The sequence below is a fragment of the Theobroma cacao genome, chromosome 10, assembly GCF_053813885.1.
Source record: "Theobroma cacao isolate CCN51 chromosome 10, ASM5381388v1, whole genome shotgun sequence".
In the NCBI taxonomy this organism is placed as follows: Eukaryota; Viridiplantae; Streptophyta; class Magnoliopsida; order Malvales; family Malvaceae; genus Theobroma; species Theobroma cacao.
Window position 1 is genome coordinate 7,965,770 of NC_142648.1, and position 21,761 is coordinate 7,987,530.

The window sequence follows — 21,761 nt, forward strand, 5'->3', positions numbered from 1 at the left end:
TCAAGAAAAATCTCAATAATACCCTCATTTAAGTTCGGTTAAAAATTTTTCTCATCCAAACCGAATCGAATTAATTTTAATAACCGAATTATTCAAAAAACCGAAATAACTGAACCAAAAAAATCAAACTCATTTCTATTCAGTTCGGTTTACATTTACTCATCCTTAACTGCAGATGATGAAACTGAATTGGACTTCATTTGAGACGTGGAATTTCTCGCTGCTGTACTCTGGGAACAACCTGGCTCATTTTAAACATTCACGGCATAGCTCAGCTTGTATTCTACAATAAAGAATAGTATTAACAGCTTAATAATGAGAGAGCAAGAACATATGAAGATCAAGCAAGGCACTTTCACTAGTGAATTGTATGGAGTCAGTCATTATGCAACGATTGTTGGGTGACACTGTTGCAAATAAAGTCTCCAAAATCTGTACACAAACTAATCTTTATTCAAGAAAAGAATGGTCATGTAATAGCAATACTGAGAGCACCTCCTTATGAAAGGTACCTAGGATAGCCTCCTGAATGTACAATTTCTTGCTTCGGTCCTCCAATATCTAAACTAGATTGATAACAATAGACTCTGCATTCTCTGTACATATCCCGAGACCCATCCAAAAAGCAAGGGTCACTATCGTTATGCCACACCTCTAGGCTGCTTCTGATAAAGAGAGCCAAAATCTCCAGTTTCTTGCAACAAACCTGTGAACTCTACTTTCTTCAATAAAGAAAAGAACCTCATATCCAATTATTGAGGCAAAAACTGATTATGTACCATCAACTAAGCTACAAATCCAAATTCTCATTCAGACTGAAAATAATCATCATCAATAGAAAGCTGGTCAAATGCATCAAAATTTGCCTTCAGTCCTACAAACTGACTACCAAGCTGAGCACAACCAGCATCTGGCCAACGGCAGCCCCCATCCCTTGTACGCAAAGGACATAAAGTTTCACACACTTGACCAAATGGACTGCTGGAAACATTATTATCTGCCACAACTGTAATTGAAACAGATAAATCTGTTTTCTCATCATGTCCCATCATACCATCAGATTCTCTTCTGGAAGGAGAACACATAAAATTTTGTGGGGTTTCAGTTGGATTGCTTTCAACATCAACAGTACAATCACCACTACTTGTAAAGTTAACTCTGCACCCCAGCGACTGTACAGCTCGCTTTATTGCTGCACTTTCCTTGCTGGCTCTATTGGCCAAGATCACTGTTGATTTGCTGACCTGTTTCTCATTTTGTAACTCTACATTCAATGTTTCCATGGCTACTGAGTATTCCTTGGCTTTCTTTTCAGCAGCTTCTTTAGCCTGTTGGCATTAAAACACCCAATAAATAATTCTGAAAAAGGTTGTGCGTAGTGAATGCTGTTACATGTTTCCAACTATTCCAGTGCATGATGTATTTCTGGTTAACCAGAGGGAAGGATTAGTGGGCAAAAATTGTAAGATTTAATACCTTTCGCAGTTCAGAAAACTTAATAGCCATGTTCCTGCATTCAGCCTCGAGCTCACCAGCTTGGGATTCAGAAGGACAAGCCCAGCGAAGATGAAATAGAGGCCAGAGGGTTGGGGCTAAAGCAGCTGCTGGAGGTAAAAGTGCCCCATTATGCTTCAATGGATCATAGAAGAGGTTACAATGGGCATGGGAACTTCCCTCTGAAGAACGCAGATCAGCCAAATAGGCCCACAAGCATCCACAAGCATCATAGACACCACATTGTTGTCTCTCCTTCTCACTGAAAATTTAAATCAAACAATTACGAGAAATGAGCAAGGGGGTGGCGGAAATTTGAAGGGAAAGAAAATAAAGAAAATGTTTCTTTTGACTCCACAAGGTCATCTTCAAACGATCTAAAACAAACTTCATGTACTATTGCAGCTACCTCAGTTATATAACATCACAGTTTTTGGACTGTTAAACAGTAAGGAAATAATTTTATGCTCATCAAAATTTTGTGAAACAATATATAGAACTCATGCACTGGAAGGTACAAAGAACCGTAAGCTTTGTTACAAATTTATGCCATCTTATGATCTTGCTAAATGTAAAAATAGCAATGATAAACGCATTGATTTCCAAATAAAGATGCCCACAGGTGTTATGCACAAATATTCCACATTTACCTATGAAAGTACCAAAATTGTGAAAAGAATGGTGATATTATATTAGATTAAGGATAAGGATAGAGATGACTAGTTTTCTCAACATCATGTGGAATGAACCCAACATAATCACCAAGTGCAGTGCCTATATTGCTTAACACATGCTTGATAATATGCAATGGTTGAAAAACCAGATCAGGGATTGAACCAGTGGTGCCACCACTTTCCGATTCGACCAGTTTAACTGATCGGTTCAATCTACCTCTATTTGTTAAAAGACCATGAAATGTATATTAAATATGATAAAAAGATTTTAAAAGAGACATTTAATTAAATGGTTAGAGTGTTAACTAACAACAAAGAAGGTAAATATTCAAATCTTGCCACTTACAAAAAAATTAAAATTAATAATTCAAATCAAAATTTTTAACCAAAAGGCCAGTTTAACTGATTATCCAGATCAAACCAGTTTTAGACCGGTTCAACTTCAGGGCAGTTTGCCTCCCTTATCGAACCAGACAGGCCATCGGTTCCAATTCAACTGGTCCAGCCATCCAGTTGAGTCCTTTTCAATTTTTGCAACACTGATATTATGTTATCTCTGTCTAGTGTATCTTAAAAAAATTTAAATCATTTGTAAGGTCTTGATCAAGGACATTCAGAAACAAAGATGTATGTTAATTCCTGTAAACAAGGAATTACTTTGAGTTTCATAACAGTACCAAATATATAGAATTGACAATGATCACATGTGTACTGCCTCTATAGGCCCCCAAGTGTTTGTTGCACCATTTTTTCCCTCACACCCCCCACTTCTCATTTTGCATTTCTCAAATTCATTATAAAGCAAAATTGAAGTTGGCACATACAGGCTTAATGCTAATGATAGGGAAATTACCTGTTACACAAGAAATTTCCAAAACGACATGAAAGAACACAGTCCAAGAATTCCACCAGGAAAGTCTGAGTCACCATAAAGTGAATATATCATTAACTATTTATCCAAAAAAAGAAAATCCCATTAACTAGAGAGAAAGCAAAGAATAACCATAAAGAAACAGGATAAAAGAATGTCATGCATAAAAAAAAGATACATACTGAAGAGAACTCGAAAGCAAAGGGATACATCCTTAACAACTGCGAAACACAATCAACCCACTGCAATACAAGCAGATGTCCAATCACAACAATTAAAATGAAGTCTTATAAAACACAACTTTTCATATAGCAATTCATAACTAATCATCAACTTATATCAGCATAACAAAACATTTATTAATTATAATTTGGGCAAAATACAAGCCCCTTAAGGTTTTAGTGAAAATACATTTACACCCCACTAGTTTCGAAAACCCCTTTGCCCCCACCAACAAAAATAATGGCATTAAAAAAGTATTTCATATGACATCCCTTTTTAGAGCATACTCCAACTTTTTTAACAGCTACTTCACTTTCTTACTTTTTCTTTTTGAGGGGGGACAGAGGCTATTTTTCAAACTAATGGAGGGTAAGAACTTTCACTAAAACCTCAGAAAAATCATAATCATTTTCCTTATAATTTTAGAAGTCCACTAAATGTGAAAATTAACACATGCTATGTCATTGATTGAATAACCATGAATATATCTCAGCACAAGAACCTGCAAGAATATGGGGGAATAATTGTTCTGTGCATGAGATGAATTAGAAGCTTGAGGTGTGAATGACCCTGAAGATTGACGCATGGGTGATGATGAAAAACTCCCAGTAGAAGATTGTCTGGTTAATTCAAACGAAGTTCCAGATATGCTTGGCATTCCCACACGATCTGAAAATGGATGACCAAAAGCTAGCCAATCTTTTTCAACAAGTGCCTGCATCAAGAAAAAATAGTCCAGAATTTAAGAAAAATCTGGGTAAGTAGTTATTCCAAGCTGCCAGGGCACTGAAAAAATATCAGCATCAACTGTGGAGGTGACCAAGTGAAATTAAACTGCAAAACCACAACATTTGAGGTGTCGGTTGATGACACTTATTGATTTTAAAGTAAGGCCAAACATGTGATGAAGTCCCATTCAACAAATATAAACCAAGAAAAGGTACAGAGAAAACCTAGTACATATAATAATCAGCCTTGGGTTGTAATGCTGCGAATGAGAGATATAGAATCCAAAAGCATGAACGGCAGTGGGAGTGGGGTTGGTGGTTAACAAGAAGATCCTTGTTCAGAAAAATACCTGAAAACCTGTGAATGTTCGGTAATACGGATCAAGCATCAGGTTTGCAAGTGAAACCAGCTGACTTGTTCTATCCCATCCATCGCTGCACAGTAAAACAGCCCAGGCACAAGTAAAAAACACCAAAATAGACAACTAAATTAACAAGCTAACTGTTGAGTGTATTTGTATATGAAACGAAAAGAAAGAGAAGGGTAAACAACAACAAATGTAATGGCATTCACATCATCAAATGGTAGTTGTTGGCATGAGTGAGGATGTTGGAGGGTTGCAACATTTTCTTTTGGTAGGCGGAAAGGGAAGATGAGCCTGGTAGTGGCCTCAGGGCATATGCCATGGACTGATGAGGCGAGAAAGCTAGAACGCCCTTTTTATCTTTTTCCTCAATTAATTTTCTAAGATAAATTGAGTCTGAGTTGCATTTTTTATCACAATCAAATTTTGCCTTGAGGTTTCTACTGGGCTTGGGATTGGATTATAGACAAGCTTTCCACATGTTTTCTTTTCTTTCTTTTTTTTCAAATTTAACTTTTAGATTTCAATTTAAGCCAACTCAGCACCAGTTAAACACATTTATGTGAACAGCCTCAATTAAACAAAATAGAAAAGTTCAAACACTTGTTTGCACCAAATAAAAGACATAAGGCCCATGTCACAAAGTTCATGTTCAAGGGGTCATCTATGGAATTAGGACCATACCTTTTGCTAACTTGCTCATGCGATAAATTGACTTTTGATAATACATCTGTCATGTCATTTAAACCCATGCAAATACAAGAACACCTTGTGTAGATGAATAAACTCCTCCACATCTCATGTTAAAACTAGACCCAGTTCAGTACTTTGACACAGATTCCCCCAATTAAACACTGATATATAAGCAAGAATATTTAGACCTTATCAGAGCAGAAGAAACAATAATGCCAATGCCATTCAACCAAAAATCACCCATTTCACTTGCTCAAGTAGTGACCACTAAGTTACAAAGATTATGGTAAATGACCTAGAAATAACAATCTTAAAGAGAATGGACAGAAATAGTATATTCTTAAATCAAATTTAAAAATAAATAAACTCAAATGCAACAAACATTTAAATGATCAATAGATGAAGGTATGACATTTAAAGAATTCTGACCTGCAATGCACAAGCACCGATGCTGACTCCAAAGCAACACGTGCAGCAATCCAAGCTGAACCAGCCAAGACACTTTGAACATGTATTAACCAACCACTGTCACCAAGGGTCGATACTGAAGCAGACATACTGCTGAGATTTCCCCCACCCCAAGTCCAACCCCCATGTCTCTGTAAGTTAAAATTGCCATAGATTAGATGTTCACCACAATACTATTATGTTTAAACATAGTTGACAAGACTTTATAAACTTTCAAGTAAAATTCTTGTCAACAAAATTTTTATCATTTATACCACCTTCAAAGACCCTAAAAAATAGGAATGACCAAACACTGGGAACCACATAGCATACTAACAGATTCAAGTTCAATATACTACAAACTAAAACTCAACATGATAAATCATTGAATAGATTTATTCTTAACAAGGGGAAATCAAGTTCATAGTATTATACCCTTGGAATTTAGAAAAAGGAATTATCAGCTAACATTTGATCTAGGCAAAAAACTTGTTGGTCTATAATTTCTCTAGCAAGAAGGTCTAGCACATAATTATCTAATCAAGACCCATATCATGAATCAAAATCTTAATTTTTTAAATCGAAAGAACCGAGTCAAATTATGAGATACTAGTACAAAGTTTTAAAATTAATTAAAATTTATCAGTATCAAGTAAAACAATTATAGTGACATTTTAAAATAAAAGTATAATATTTTTATGAACAATGAAGTTGTTTTATTTGTTCAACTTCATATATACACAAAATATTTTTTATTATTTGCATAAATAAAAAATAATTTAATATTTTAGAAATAATAGATAACATATATTTGCACATAATGCATAGATATATATAATAAATTTTGTATTAGTGTTCATATATGCACATTCATATTAATTTAATGTGCACACATTCTTTAAATGCATAATAGTCAAAACATACCATTTATTTTATATTTTTGAATATACAAGGAAGATAATGAAATTTTTATAAATTCTTTAAAATTTTAGTTTAATGTGAAAATTTTAAATTCCTAAACAATTAAAATAAAATAAAATTTAATAATTTATATTATTTAAGTTTGAAACCTGTAAAGAATATATTAAAAGTGTTTTCTAGGTAATTAGAAGCTAACCAGATTTCAATTAGGTAGTGGCTCAAATACATCATAAGTGTATTGAAAAGTACCATACCCATACTTATTGAGTACATGAATGCTTTTACAAATGTTTACCAACTTAGGCTCCATTTAAAAAGCATGAAAATGCTTTCTGGGAAAACTTCTTTTCCTCAACCATATTTTTCTGAAAGGATAACAATTTATATTGTTTGGTGCTTTGAATAGCAAATACTTTCTGATGTTTGGTAAACTCACTGAAAATTCTTCCATCGAAACCAGTGCAACTATCATTCTATCACAACCATCCTTAATCATAGAAGAAACTCAATTAAAGCTAAAATAAAATCAACAAAAAGACAATGAATCAATGGAAAATAACACAAACAATAATCTCATAACTCAACAGTTTGTCTCAATCCAAACCCACTTGTGAAGTTAATGAATCAATAAACTACAAAATCATCCTTATTGAGTTTTCCTCCACTTGCAACAAAGAAGATAAAAAATGAAATAAAAATCCCTTTTTATTAGAAATCTTCTTTAAAAGCACCCAGCACTTGAAAAACTTAAAAAGTAGAAAACCAAAAAAACCTGATAATTATTTGAAATATCTACTGCTATGGAGAGAGGTGGGGCTACAGATATGATTTTTGGGGGAGGATGTAACGGAGTTCAAAGGATAATTGAGGGGATTTGAGTGCGCTCGTGATGAGTTGGTGGAGAAAAAGAGGAGGGAAAGGGGCAACTAGATCTGCTTATTAGCAAGGGAGTTTATGGAGGAGACAATAAGTTTTGAAGAATAAGGAGGTCGAAAGTGGGACAAAGTTGGGCTTAACAGTGCGGTTGGTGATGGAGAAAAGATATTGCCCGTGTTGATGGAGACACGCGGGAGATGGGTTTGACAGGTGAGAGGAAGAGAGTATTGAGGTGGAGGCTCTATTTTTGGGAAATTGTCTTACACTCTTAGAGGGCATAAGACAAATTTCCTGGGTTAATGGAATTGGATCCATTGACCCAAAAAAAAATTTTCCCAAAAAATTTTTTTACACCCACTTTTGTATTTTCCCCCTTCCAAACATGGGAAAATGCTGAAAAGGTTTTCCAAAAAGCATTTTCATGCTCTCCAAATGTAGCCTTAATGCATCAAATATCAATCATGACTCTGGCTAAATGCACTTCTGGTCTGGAAAGGTTTTGTCGATGCATTTTAAAAATAGTAAGGGATTATGATCTTCATAGGATTAGGATTGCAGTACTAACCAAGAATGATGACATTCCATCTGATGATGCGGCGCCATGAGTATCTAAATATTCTCTAAGCCGAGCAAAACTTTCTCTCATCGCATGTATGTTGTCGATCCCAAAGAAAACTATCTGACAAGAAGAATAAAGAAGTAGAGATTACTAAAAACTATAATGGCAAATTTCATGAGGCAGAGATGCAAAACTTGCAAGCTCGAACCTTATACAGACCTCAGATTGAAAATAATTTGAAGATGACTCTGAGCCGCCTCCCATTGCTCCATTTGCCAATGCATTTTTCCTTGGTCTTGCATCAGCAATATAAAGCTTCCTAAATGGAAAAAAGAATAATATGAAAATAAAGGTAACACTACAGTTCTAAGAAAATTATTTTCACCTATTGGCCAACAGCCAAAAGTAACACACCATTAAAAATTTAAAGGGATAATTATGTATTAAATGCCTGAACTACAGTCCAATACTCAATTTGGTACCTTAAGTCTAAAAATGCACAATTAGGTATTCTAAATTTGCTTCCGTTAACAATATAGCACATTCTCACTAACTCTATTAGGCCAAAGTATAATGTGTCCCATATAGCCGATTAAAAGTACACCATGTGTCCATAGAATGCCACATCATTTTGCCATGTCACCTGTGAGGTCACTGGTACGTCATGGGTCAAAGGAAGAAAAATTCCACTATTGACATATTATGAAGTCCATTAATGATGTGCAACATGGTATGGCATTGTATGGACACGTGGCAAATTTTATTAGTTATCTAGAATAAATCATACTTTGACTAAACAGAGTTAGTGGGAACTGCAACATGTTTAAAGGAGGTAAAGTTCAAATATCCAATTGCGCATTTTGAAACTTTTGATACTAAATCAAACATTTGACTATAGTCGACATACCAAATGTATAATTAACCTATGTTTAAAAGCATATGTTCATCATTAAGGCATATTGTAAAATAATTGATTCCACATAAACAATAAGGAGCTCTCTCTATGAGCAAGGTCCCATGTTATGATGAAAATGAGCCATCATTGTAAAACCTAATGGAATATAAAATATATAAACAAATTAAATTGAGTTAATTACATATTTGGTACTAAAACTATAGTGAAATATACAAATCGGTACCTAAAGAAAATAAATGTATAGTGAAATATAAATTCGTATCCTGAATTTTCAAATAGTAAAATCCAAATTCTAACACTGTTAACTTAGCTTGCCTATGTGGCATTTAACCAATATAATAATTGTGACATGTTTCCATCATGTGTTTATATAAAATTGCTAAATATTTTGTGAAAATTCCACATGAATCCCATATGGATGCTAAGTGGCATCCAAAAATTGACCGAACTTGGGCAGGATTTTACTATCCAAGTAAAATAAAATATATAGTTTTATAATTGAAGTTGAAAAGCATCTTGACGGCTCCATATGGTGTTCACTGTGGTGTTAGAGTTTGATTAACATGGTACATGACTTGAAAGTTCAAGGTGCAAATTGTACATCAGGTACCAATTTGTAAATTTTGCCAAAAATCAGGTACCAAATGTACAATTAATTTTAATTCAATATGCACTTCTTATTCCAGGAGTGGCTTACAGTAAGAAAGTAGATGCTGAACGAAATCATGAAAGAATGAACGAAAGGTGTACCTCCTTGAACCCTTTCCATCAACAAGTTGAGTGCAAAGCGCAGCAACCAACTTTTCATCAGTGTTACTATGGCAGAATCATAACAAGAAACAATCAGATGCTTCATATTCTGAGCCTTGAGAGAAACAAATAATAAGTTGCTTGTCATAGACATTAATTTCATCTTGCACCATTATCTTATTAAACTTTATTATGCAATATATATCAAATTTATTTCACTCAAGGGCTTTGGGGGTTAATTGAAAACTTGGGAATACCTCCTCATATTCATCATAAGACCAACCAAAGGTTGTGATGAACGTGCAAGAACTGCTCCAGTTCCTGTTATTCACCATGCATATCACAAAATAGGTAAGGACACATATCATTCAAAAAATAATAATAATAAATGAAAACAACTAAGTCTGTTGCATACCAGGGTGACACCAAGAGACTACAGGTATCCTACACCTTGCACGAAAAGTTGAAGCTTGGATCACTTCTTCATCACTAGTATTAGTAGCCAGGCATAAAAATTAGTTCCTTAGCTCTATCAAAAATATGAAATCAGCTTTATCCCCAATTGATGTAATTCAAAAAAGAAATAGAGGAATGAGAGGATCTAATTTCTTTTTCTTCTTCCTCTCTACTCAAAGGAACTCAATATTTTACCTTATATTTTTTGGAATAATCAACGCAAATGGATAACTTTGGCACATTGTATAGTTGGTATTCATATCACTTATTCTCCACAAATCATTAGACAATGTAAATGACCCATCTTCGATCATATTCATTGATGCACGATGGAAGCCTTTCCCAAGAAGGCGAAAGTACTCATTCAGTAATCGCACCTTTGGGTTTGGGTTACTGAATTTGGATGGTCCACAAGTAAATGCATAAAGATCCCAAATTCTTGCTGGCTTTGTACATCTTGATAATGCATCAAATATAACACGTCTCTACATGGATAAAAAATTACATCCACATCAATTTCTTTATATAAAATAACTTGAATCACTGAACCATGATAACAAAGAATAGAATAGCTTTACTACTTTCTTTTCCAAATTAATTACAATGCAACATAACTAATTTGGAGTTAAAACTGCCTTTCCACTTGTAAAATATTCATTTTTCCAAGAAGTTACACAAAAAAGTTTCTTTTTATAAGAGGCTAAAGCACCAACTAATGCCTAGAAGTAATTTTCACGGTCTCATAGTCCTTTCAACTTAATTCTAGCATATTTATTTCCTTCGAAATCTAAGATCCAAGCTTAATTGAGGGCTCTGCATTATCTCAACTCCGAAAGAAACAAAGAGAAAAGAAAGACACAAAGGCAAAAACAAAACTTCAAAGTTGCCTAAAACAAAACTTAAAAGTTGCCTGAAACAGGCAAATATGCAAAGGGAGATAATAGAGCAGCAGTGCTGCAGTCATGGAGAACTAGCTGCCGAAATTTCTTACATTTCTTTTTAAGTCTTTCTGATATAACAAATGCACATATGCACAATTGACAAAACCCAAAATTTTTTTATCATTTTTTCTTTTTCTTTTTCTTTTTTGGATTTGGATTTGGGGAAGGGTAGATTCAATTCAGCTACCACTGAGCCAAATGCTCAAGTGCAAAAAAAATAAAATAAAAGAAAACAAAATTATTGAGAATACATAAAGAGCCCAAAGAATTGACCACTAAAACTGACCTGCTTTGTACGGGGGCGAAAGCCAAACACAATAACTCTCATATCTTTTCCTGCAAAAAGAAGAGAAGCCATTAGGTCCATCACTATTTCCACACCAATTAAATCAGAAAACTAACATGGCAGCGTCTATGGCCCCAAGCAAATAGAAACTTGCTTGCATAAAAAATTAAACAGAACTGCATGTATAAGATATTAAATTAGCCTGGTTGTTAATTCGAAGATGCATGAGTAATCAAAAATGCATACAACTTTAAAAACAATAAATTGAAATTGGGTTGAGAATTGAGAGATTGAGGGGGAGATGTTCAGCAAGTGCCCCTCCAGATCAACCATTTTGTCCTACACTTCCTTTTGAAGCATATCATTATAAGGAGCAGCTTTATAATTTAAGATGACCTTGCTTGATCACGTATTTTGAGCAAGACAATAAAATGAATTTAATGTTATAATCAAACAGAAAAAGTTACTATTTTTCCCCATATTTTTTGCTCCTTTCTATTGATTGTACAAATGAAATTGGTAAGTTTATGGTTTTTAGAACAACAGAGTCTAGAATTGAATTGCTGACTGTTCTACAATAATAGAAACAGTAAAAGAAAAAAACAGAATAGTGGTTAAACTTAATGTAGCATTAAGTTGGAAGAACAAAAATAGAGCTGAGGGTTATAAACCATTAACATATGATATTAGAATAAGACAGCCTACCATGATACAGCAACTCAAGCCTAGTGGGCTTGATTACAAGTAGTCCCTATGTAATCTAGCCATTCAAATTCATTGAAAGGTCACATCAATTCTACATCCAGAAACCTAAACTGTAACTTCTGCTCACAACTTCAATTCTACGTCAATTTAACCACTGTTCTGTTCTGTTTGACTCTTTCTACTTCCTCACATCAGTGAGACCAGAACAGCTCTTGCCCTTAGAATATCAACTGAAACAATGTCATTAATACAAATAACAGTTGTTTAGTTTAAATAGAAAAATTAAAATTTTCTAGTATTTGACATCACCAAAAGTCAAGCAGAATCCAATAGGAGCATTATAAAACAATTATTAGAAAATTAAATTACTAGCACCTAATTTCTAGAACCGCAAACTAATTTGGTTCAATGTACAGAGTTTCATTTAGGTATAGGATGCCATGGTTTAATAAACATTTTATATGAATCAGAAAGGTGGACCTCACAATTGATATAACCATCTTTTGTTACTTTGATGGCATTCAGTCACAGTTTTCTTGCTCCCCTTCCATTAGGTCCTGGCACATATCTGTTATAACATTGGTTCCAAATTGGCACATAACGGAAATAAATTCTACCCTTGATCCCCTTCACAATCAAAGGTAAAGCCTAATTGTTGTCTCTCTCTCTCTCTCTCTCTCTCTCCTCTACCCCTACCTTTACTGTACTCCCATGTCCCTTCAAACTTAAATTTTCAAACATATCCTGAGAGGGGAAAAGAATGCTTTCTAATCTATATTTGGACAATGCTCTTTTTGATAACCTTTTAAATTATGTTTACTATTTTGGTACTTTTCCTTCTATCTGCAACCCTACCCACCTGAGATACAAGAGAATGAGAAAGTCCATAAGCTCTGCTAATTACAAAAAAGGAACCACTTAGCCTATATTATCAACACCCTGCTACCAACTCCACCTGTCCTAATGAATAAGTATACTCATCCAAAGGCAGAAATAATGAAACCCTGTATTTTAAACAATTGAGATATTAGAGGAGGTCCATAGCATACCTATGATCTGGAGAAGACGACGTGATGAAGACTTGTCAGTTTGTCGAGGAGCTGATTGAATCTTCACTACCTACACACATTCGGCCCAAAGAAGAAAAGATATCAAAATTATCCATTAAAAATGAAGAATAATAAGCGGGAACTAATATCCAACAGTCAGAAAACAAAAGAATGTCATACGGGGAAAGAGAGTGTGTGTGTGTGTGTGTGTGTTAACCCTGTCTAAACAATAATAAGCATGCAAGAATTTAGGAACTAAAACACTTTCTATGCTATGGCACGTCCTTTTTTTGTTTTTGTTACATACTACTATTGGATATCTAGGCATCTTAAGCAAATAGGACAGGGAACTAGCAGCTTAAAACCCTATCTGTATCCTGAGCCAAATTGGTTAAATAAGCTCACGTAGCAGAAGATAACAACATAGTCAATCTTAGATCACATAGACCTAAACATTACATACATGTCCATAGAGTAACTGAGGATGACATCCAGCCTTTACTTGACCTAATATGTGCATAAGACCTCATGAAATTCTAAAATACACATGATTTAACTTACTGCTCAAATATCTTCTCACAAAAGACTAAAGATTTTCACGAAACAGCTTTTCTTCTTTTCCCAATACTTGGTCCAAAACCCCCTTAGGTTGATTCCAACAAACTTTTTACACAGCTTGTTAAGTGGTCTTATCCACATCTATTAAGTATTAAGGTTGTTGTGGCCCTATATTGTTGGGCCTCTCCCCCTATTGCAAATTGATTTCATCTTAAGTGTTTAACATAACTGAAAGAGATAATTATCAATAAACTCTGAACCCATGCTAAAACCCCTCCCCCACGCCCCCATCCCTGCCCCAATTTCCTTCTTCCATTGGAAGCCCAATCTTTCCTGACCGTATCTAAAATGCAAAGTTCCCAAACTTAAGAACAAATAATAACTTACCATTTTGTTGAGCTTCTCAATGGTTGCCAACGGAATGGTACCAAGTGGAACAATATTTCTGGTGCCTTCACTCTTTGGAAAACGGGGAAAATTGATCAATTACATTTAAGTTGTAACAGAAATGAATAAATACATGTACTACCTAGGTGTACACATAAAAGAGATTCAAGAATAGCAATTTCATTGAAGTATAGCAAAATGCAACAGAAATAATGAAGTCCACAGCAGCCATGAAATACCCTGTCCAACCTTTATTATCATCATTAACTCATATGAGCACTATTATATTTCTCATCCCTACTAATGGCTTTTTGATGCTAATGCTTTTTTTCTCTTCAACCTCCTGTCCTTAACTCATTTCTGTTAAAAATCTTCATTTTCTTCTTGACATAAATACCCATCATGAAGAATAATTTCATATTAACATCTCCTGAAGCAATATTAAAGCAAATTAGATTGAGATTGACAGTTTTCATCACAGATACTAACGCCAAAGCAGATGGTCATGTGAAACCATTTAATTCTGATAGTAAGGCTGAGATCAATCTAAACAAAAACCAAAGCATAGTTCATAGACATACACCAAGTTTTTGACCCATTTGCCTGAACAAACTGGAGGCCGAACTCCATCACTTAAAATATCAAGTATCAAGTAAATTGTTAGGCGCTTAGAACTAATTTTCTATAATCGCTATGTCCAAATGTCATCTATTTCAAGTTTGCAATATCAGAATACTTGTCTGTGCTGCTACACTAAATCTCTTCACTCACCCAACATGCTAACATGATGTTGGCATATGTTGGTCAAATCATGCACATGCAACAGTTTACCAAATACTACAATGTCAAAATGCATATACTTACAAGAAAGAGAAGACGAAAGTTGGTAACAAACAATGTTCCGGCCTCATCAGTATTAACAAGAACAACACCATGGCCCTGGAAAAAATTAAATTCCAAAATGCTATTACTTTTCATTATGCTATCCATAACATTTCAAAAACAAACAAAGAAAAAGAACCTTTATCTTAAAGGCATTTGCCTACTAATCAAGAATATAACAAAAGGAGAGGAAGATTCAGGATTCTTCAGCAGCTTTCGCAGTTTAATACTAAATTAACAGTCTTTGAAATTCTCTTTTCAACGCGTGATCTTAATTACAAATTGGCTACAACCATCATTTCAAATTTCACCCTATAATTCAAGAATTCAATTTGAAAAATAAAATTCAAAAAAGAGAAGAAATTCATCAATACCTCCTCTACAACTCGCTCAGCTTCAAGCAGAAACTCCAAATTGGCATGCGAAACCAACCTCGTAACCGGCTAAAATTAAAATTTTTAATCATAGATGATAAATTAATTACAAAAAGATAACCCTAGAATTCAAGAGAAAAAAAAAAACCTCGATTTTGGTCCATTCAAGAGCGTCCCAACTACCAGCACCCTCCAACCTTTCGCAACCGTCAGAAGGGTCTCTGACGGAGACCGATCGACGCGGCCTCGGTGCAGCCATGCCCGTCGGTTGTTGACTCCAATTTTCTCCTCTCTTCTCTTCTGGGTTTTTCTTTAAATTTTTTATTTATAAATTTGAAGTTTTGTCCAGAGACAGAGAGAAAACGGAAGAGACGTATGGGTTATGTTATTTGTAGCGGAGGATAGATGGGATTCTGGTTGGAAGAAATGATGAGGATGATGAGTAATGATTGATCCCACAAAACATACATGTACGACAAAATTCACATTCAAATCATATTATAAAAAAAAATGAAAAGGTGCTTTTACCAAACTATTTAGCCGTCTTGTGACATCAAACCCCTTTTACTTGAGCTACTCTTTCACTTAAAACCTGTTTGACTTAATTTTTTTTTAATTTAAAAATTATTATAAAATTTTTATAAAAATTAATAATTTTTAAAATTAAATTAAAGTTATTTAATAATTATATTTTTTTTAAAAAAAGCTCCTCATAGGAGCTTTTTCTGAAACTCTTTTCTTTATTTTATTTTAAAAAAAAATTATTTTTTTTTAGAATTTTTCAAAATTTATGTTTGATATGACTTTTACTTTTAAAAAGTAGATAAACTGAAAAAAAAAAACAGAACCAAATAAGCATTTATCCTCCTTCCTCCAATTACAAGTTCTATTACTAAGGCCTATTTTGACAATGTGATTGAAACAATTGTAATCCCAAAGCTTTACTTGTTTTTGTCATTGTAGCAAATTCATCACAAATGAGATTTTTAAGATTTTACATCCTATTTAACTATTGATATTAGATATTACATTCCTTATCAAACATACTCAGGACAATCAATCACCTCAACTTAATACATTATCATAGTCCTCAAGTTTGAATCTATAAAGTGTGTTTCTCTCCTTTTAATATTTTTTTTAGTGTCTAATTTATTGGATTGTGCAATACTTTTTTTAGTTGAATAAAAACTCTTTTTAATAAAACATAACATAGTAGTACATGATAAAACTTTAAAGATCATAAAATACAAGCATGAGGTGTGATACCTTCTTTTTTTTTATCCTAAATCACTCTTATGTCTTCAAATATAGTTGGAAGTTCATCATTTTTTAATTACTAAATGCTCAATTTGAGGTCATTTAGGTTTTCGTCAATTTATGGTTAAACGTTTCAATTGTAACAATTAAGAGTCAAATATTTTCAGTTCCTTACAATTAAAGACTAAGGTAAAAGGTGTCTAGTGCGTGATAGACGCACGCATGATGTGGACGTTTACTTGGATTTTTGCCTTTGACGTGATAGGTGAATTGGATTTTTGGTAACGATGCCATTTTGTCTAGGCAAAAATGATTTTGTTTTTCCCTTTTTTGATTACTTTCATTGGTTAAAATTTTTCATCATTTTAGTTTTCCCACCATTGACCCAAATTACTTACACTCTACCTCCTCTCCTATCCAATCCACTTCTTATCTCCAATAGGTTTTCCCTTTCCACCGTCTCACCCTCCAGTAGGGTATCTGTCACCATTAATTTATCAGGCATCATTTATCTTGTCGTGTAAGATACGAAAATGTAGTTTTGTTAGAAAGTCTTTTATGTCAAGTTAAAACGGTTTAAATTATGGTATGGTTATAACAACTTTTTTATCATGACGTGTTACAACTACATTTTTCAACATAAAACATAACAACAACTAAATTTTCAACATGAAATGTAACAACTGTATTTTTTAACATGATATATAACAATTACATTTTTCAACATAACGTATAACAACTAAATTTTTTAATATGACGCGTAATAACTAAATTTTTAACATGACGTATAACAACTACATTTTTCAACATGTCATGTAACAACTAAATTTTTAATATAGCGTGCAAAAATTATATTTTTCAATATGGCGTGTAACAATTATTTTCAACATAACGCGTCACAACTAAATTTTAAAACATGGTTGTAACATTACACTTTTCAACACGGCGTTATCAATATTTTTTTCACAAAAAGTAACAATAACATTTCCCAACATGCCGCGTAACAAATATTAAAAAATAACGTATAACAACATAATTTTTTTTTGACATGCCATAGAACAACTTTTTCGACCATGATGTTTAACAACACATTATACAGGCCTGACCTTTCACATATTTTCATATTCTAAGGAGAAGTTCACAAATACCCAAAAATTATACAAATCCTAGCATATCAACACTTCATACAAATCATTAAAAAGTTAACATCTAATGGAAATGGCTAACACTTCATATACAAATCATCTACTCAATTGATAGATTTAACTATAAAGTTATGTGCTTCATTGAAGTTGTAACTCAACCAAAAGATAGCCAAAGGCCTACAGGGCATGGAAACTTTAACACCATACTCGTGTCGCTTATGGAAACAATGCTGGAACATGTCTCTAATGAACTAGATCAGAACAGTGATTGGCATTTGTCTTGTATGGTTCAAACACGAGTTAACACATTTCATAATATTCAATGTCATTTGTTGGTATCGCCTTACTAGTTATCGTGCACGTGCTCATCTCTGAGGAGAAGAGACTTGGATCGAAGAGTAACTGAAGCAGAACGGGTGAAATTGGGGAAAAATTAAACATAAGATTGAGAACAAAACAACGTCGTTTAGATAACATGTCAAGTCAACTGCCATGTCATTAACTCATGCGATTTTTCTGTAGCATGTAATACACGCTCCATCCACTTGTCAACTTGGCCATTAATTGTAAGGAATCAAAAACGTTTGGCCCTTGATTATTACAAATGAAACGTTTGGCCCTTAATTGAAAAAGTGTCCAAATGTTTAGCCTCAATTTGAGCATTTAGCCTTTTTTAATATATGCACCAAGCAGGACCAAGGTTATTAACCCAATTTGAAAGGCACATCCCTTTTCTTGATTAAGTTGCCATCCAATCTACAACCTAATTTGCCTCACACTTAACACAATTGACCTTAACTTATTCAAAATTCTTTATATAAGTTTGAATTTTTTTTTATTAAAGGTAGTAATCTCCAATCTTGACAAACTTGTCTCGGTTTCAAGTATTCATCCAAGATTCTTGAATATGTTTCTAAAATAACTTTTTTAACCTTTGCCTTTTCTAGATAACTTGTTTCCTTCTCTCATAGTTATTACTTCAACTACCAAAGCAGAATTCGCATTTGTAAGCCTTCTTTCACTAGCCATGATTCTTCCATGATCATCCTTTATAATTATCCCAATTACAACTTTCATGTGTACAGCATAAACACTATCGGTATTAACCTTGACCAACCTTTCTTCTAGTTCTTCTTATTTTTCTTTTTATCTCCACCCTTCTCTTTAAGCAATAATTTCCCCTACTATAAAATATAATACTTCTTTAATCCTTCTTCAACTTGCACATTTTTTTTTCACTTTGTTGCACATGCAAGCATATAAATCATTAATCACCAGACTTGCATGTGAAAGGCGTGTTAAAATTTAAATATGAAAACAACTTAAACCTTTTTTAGCAATCAATAATCCAACTTAACATGATAGTAAAGCTCTCAAGTTTGAATCCTAGAAAATGTTTTTCTCCTTTTTTCTTCTTCATCCAACTCAAGGCTATTAATCTTTCTTTCGACTTGCACATGAGAAAACATGTTAGTTTAATGTGCTGAGACTTTAACTCAACTATAAACAACTTGAACTTTGAGATACACCTCACATCGAGCTCAAGATAACCTTAAATCCAACAAACCAATGAAAAACACAAAGGTTTTTAAAGCAACATAAAGGCAATAGAAATAAGAAAGAAAGAAGAAAAGAAAGTTTAAGAGAAATGAGATTTTATTCCCAAACTTTGTGTGCTTTACAAATGAACATAATGGGGTATTTATAAGCTTGGCTAGTGTCCTTGTCTAGCCTATCTATAATATTAGCTTTATTCTTGTTTTGACATGAAAAAATTAATTGAACTTAATGAGCTTTGAAAGTGAAAAATATTATTTGGTATGAAGAAAATCCTCCAAGAATTGTTAAAGCTGAACTTAATAGAAAAATATATTGAAATGCTTTAATTATTTGAGCATATTTCTAATATGGATGTTCATTTTCTTAATTTTCTCAAAAAATCTTTTATTTTCAAAATTAAATATGTTAGCCCAAAGATCAAGTTTTCAAAAGAAATGACTTGATTCTTAAATGAAAAGAAAGCAAAATATATTTCTTTGATTACGGGAAAAATCAATTCTGGAGAAGAAGTCAGTTTTCGAGCAAAGATCAACAGTAAAGAATCGATAATGAGAAAAGGAGAAGTCAGTTCTTAGAAGATAGAAGCTTTAGGATTTGTGAAGAATTGACACATCAGAGACAAAGAATCAATTCTAGAGAGACAACATGCAAAAAAAGAAAAGCAAAAAAGAAAGAATCGATTTTACAAGGAGAAAAAGTATGTTCTTAAAGCACCAAAAGTACAACTCATAAACTTGGTGACCAAAAAAGGCAAGACACAACTAGACACAAGTGGATTGGCAAAATTCAATCTTGAATTCAAATTTTGATGCTAGTCTATAGTAAAGAATCGACACCTTGAAGCAAAAGAATCGATACTCCAAGATTACAAATGTGTCACCTTTACGCCTAAATGTAAAATAATCAACACCTCAAAATAGAAGAATTGATTCTTCAAAGACAGAAAGCTATAGATTTTGTGAAGAACCAGCAACTCAACTACAAGGAATCAATTTATATAAGTGAGAATTTTGCAAGCTGGCTTAAACGTGCAAGAAACTATTCAGAACTTACTAATGGGTAGATAATCTCAAAGACTATAAATATACATCTTGAAGATGTTAAAAAAATAAAAGAGAAAATAGAATTTTGAAAGATTTTGAATCATCCTTGAAAAGGAAAAAGCGAAAAAAACAAGAGAAACAATTGTGAGCAAAAAATCCCTATCTTTGAATAAATAAAGAGCTTAAAGTTCGCATCTTTACTCTTTAGCTGATCTTTCTTAAGCTTAGACCTTCATTGATCATATTTATTTTTGTGAAAGCTCTCTCTATTCTAAACCTAAACTTCGTTATCAACCTTTTTAAAGGTTTTTAATTTGTGATTTACTAAAATCCACTTTTGTATTGGTTGTACCTCCAAGCAAGAGATAAAGGGGTTTGCCTAATCTTTTAAAAGACTTTTTCTTGTGTAAAGGTTGTGCTTTAACTTGAAAAGTCAGTGTCTTGGTATAGGTTACACTTGATCCTGCAAAAGGTAAAATTGTAAAGGTTACGTCTAATCCTGCAAAAGACATGTTGTAAAAGTTATGTTTGACCTTATTGAAAAGGCAAGCTAATAATGGATTCAAACTCTTTATGCTATTAAGGGAGAGGACATAGGCATTGAAAGGTCAAACTATTGTCTATTTTATCACGCAAGTGTTTGTATCGTAATAAAGTAATATAATAGTAAGTAGAGTGTCGAATCCCAAAAAAAATTGTCCTAACTTTTGCTAAATACAAAAATTAACACAACATAAATCTTATTTAAACAATCGAATTAAAGTGATTAATTAAAAGCAAAACTAAAATTAAATAATAACTAAATTAAATCTAAAAGTTAATTGGCAAAATGTTACTAGAAAAATTCAATTAAAAAAAAACTTAGGATTAAAATATTCCTCAATACTTCATCTGAATCCTCTTTCTCTCCCTAAACTTATTTTAATAGATCGAGTTGCTAACCAAGAGTTCCAATTTATTTATAAGTCTCTGTTGAGATTCTTATAAAAATATCTCTCCTAATTAATTTACTATATGTTTATGTAAATTCAACTAAAGAAAAATTCATTAAGTTTGTACTCTAATCTTGGCTACATGTGACATGTAGGTTTATGTCTATCTTATGTAAAAATCAAATAACTTAATCAATTAAGTGAATTTCAACACATACAATTCCATTCATGACCTAATCTAAATTTCCTTCGTCAAGCTGTATTTAAATATTCAAAATAATATAATTGGTGATCAAGCAATTAGAAGCATTAAATACAAAATTAGAATAAACAACTCATATTCCATTGATAATAAGCAAAAGAGAGATAAAATATTCAAATTACATGTTAAGTACAATTGCAATCTTAGATAGAAAAATTTGTTCATACTGAATAATAAAAGCATAAACCAAAGAAATTTAACCATAGTAACAATTCAAAAATAAAAAACCAAAGAATAAAAGGAAAAAGAATAGAAAACTAAAGATTTATAAGATCTTCAATCTTCAATCTTGCACAATCTTTCTTGCTTTCGTGAGTGTTTTGTGGCCACTTGTTTTCAAAGAAACCCTAGTTGTATTATGGCTTTCAATTGCTTCAAAGGTGCCTTTAAATAACCTCTTAAAAGACC

The 21,761-nt window shown here is 33.0% G+C and overlaps 1 protein-coding gene across 1 annotated transcript; it reads right to left on the reverse strand.

Moving 5' to 3' along the window:
* Nucleotides 1-353: 353 nt before the first annotated feature.
* LOC18586627 (phosphatidylinositol-3-phosphatase myotubularin-1-like) lies at nt 354-15,611 on the reverse strand. Its single transcript, XM_007010114.3, has 19 exons — nt 15,303-15,611; nt 15,155-15,223; nt 14,763-14,837; nt 13,899-13,970; nt 12,954-13,023; nt 11,200-11,249; nt 10,168-10,457; nt 9,932-10,005; nt 9,774-9,837; nt 9,517-9,582; nt 8,070-8,169; nt 7,857-7,970; nt 5,477-5,646; nt 4,340-4,424; nt 3,764-3,976; nt 3,222-3,281; nt 3,022-3,086; nt 1,477-1,756; nt 354-1,328 (listed from the first exon to the last, which is right to left on the reverse strand). Exons 1-19 carry the CDS (start codon nt 15,411-15,413, stop codon nt 807-809), a joined length of 2,550 nt encoding a protein of 849 aa, XP_007010176.2. The 5' UTR covers nt 15,414-15,611; the 3' UTR covers nt 354-806.
* Between the last annotated feature and the right edge of the window lie 6,150 nt (nt 15,612-21,761).

Excerpts from the sequence above, each read along its gene's own strand:
- LOC18586627 (XM_007010114.3), bottom strand. The coding sequence starts at position 15,413 with ATGGCTGCACCGAGGCCGCGTCGATCGGTCTCCGTCAGAGACCCTTCT. Across the intron at positions 15,224-15,302 it reads TTGAATGGACCAAAATCGAG|CCGGTTACGAGGTTGGTTTC; the intron begins GTTTTTTTTTTT and ends TTTTAATTTTAG. Across the intron at positions 11,250-12,953 it reads TCGTCTTCTCCAGATCATAG|GAAAAGATATGAGAGTTATT; the intron begins GTATGCTATGGA and ends TTCTTTTTGCAG.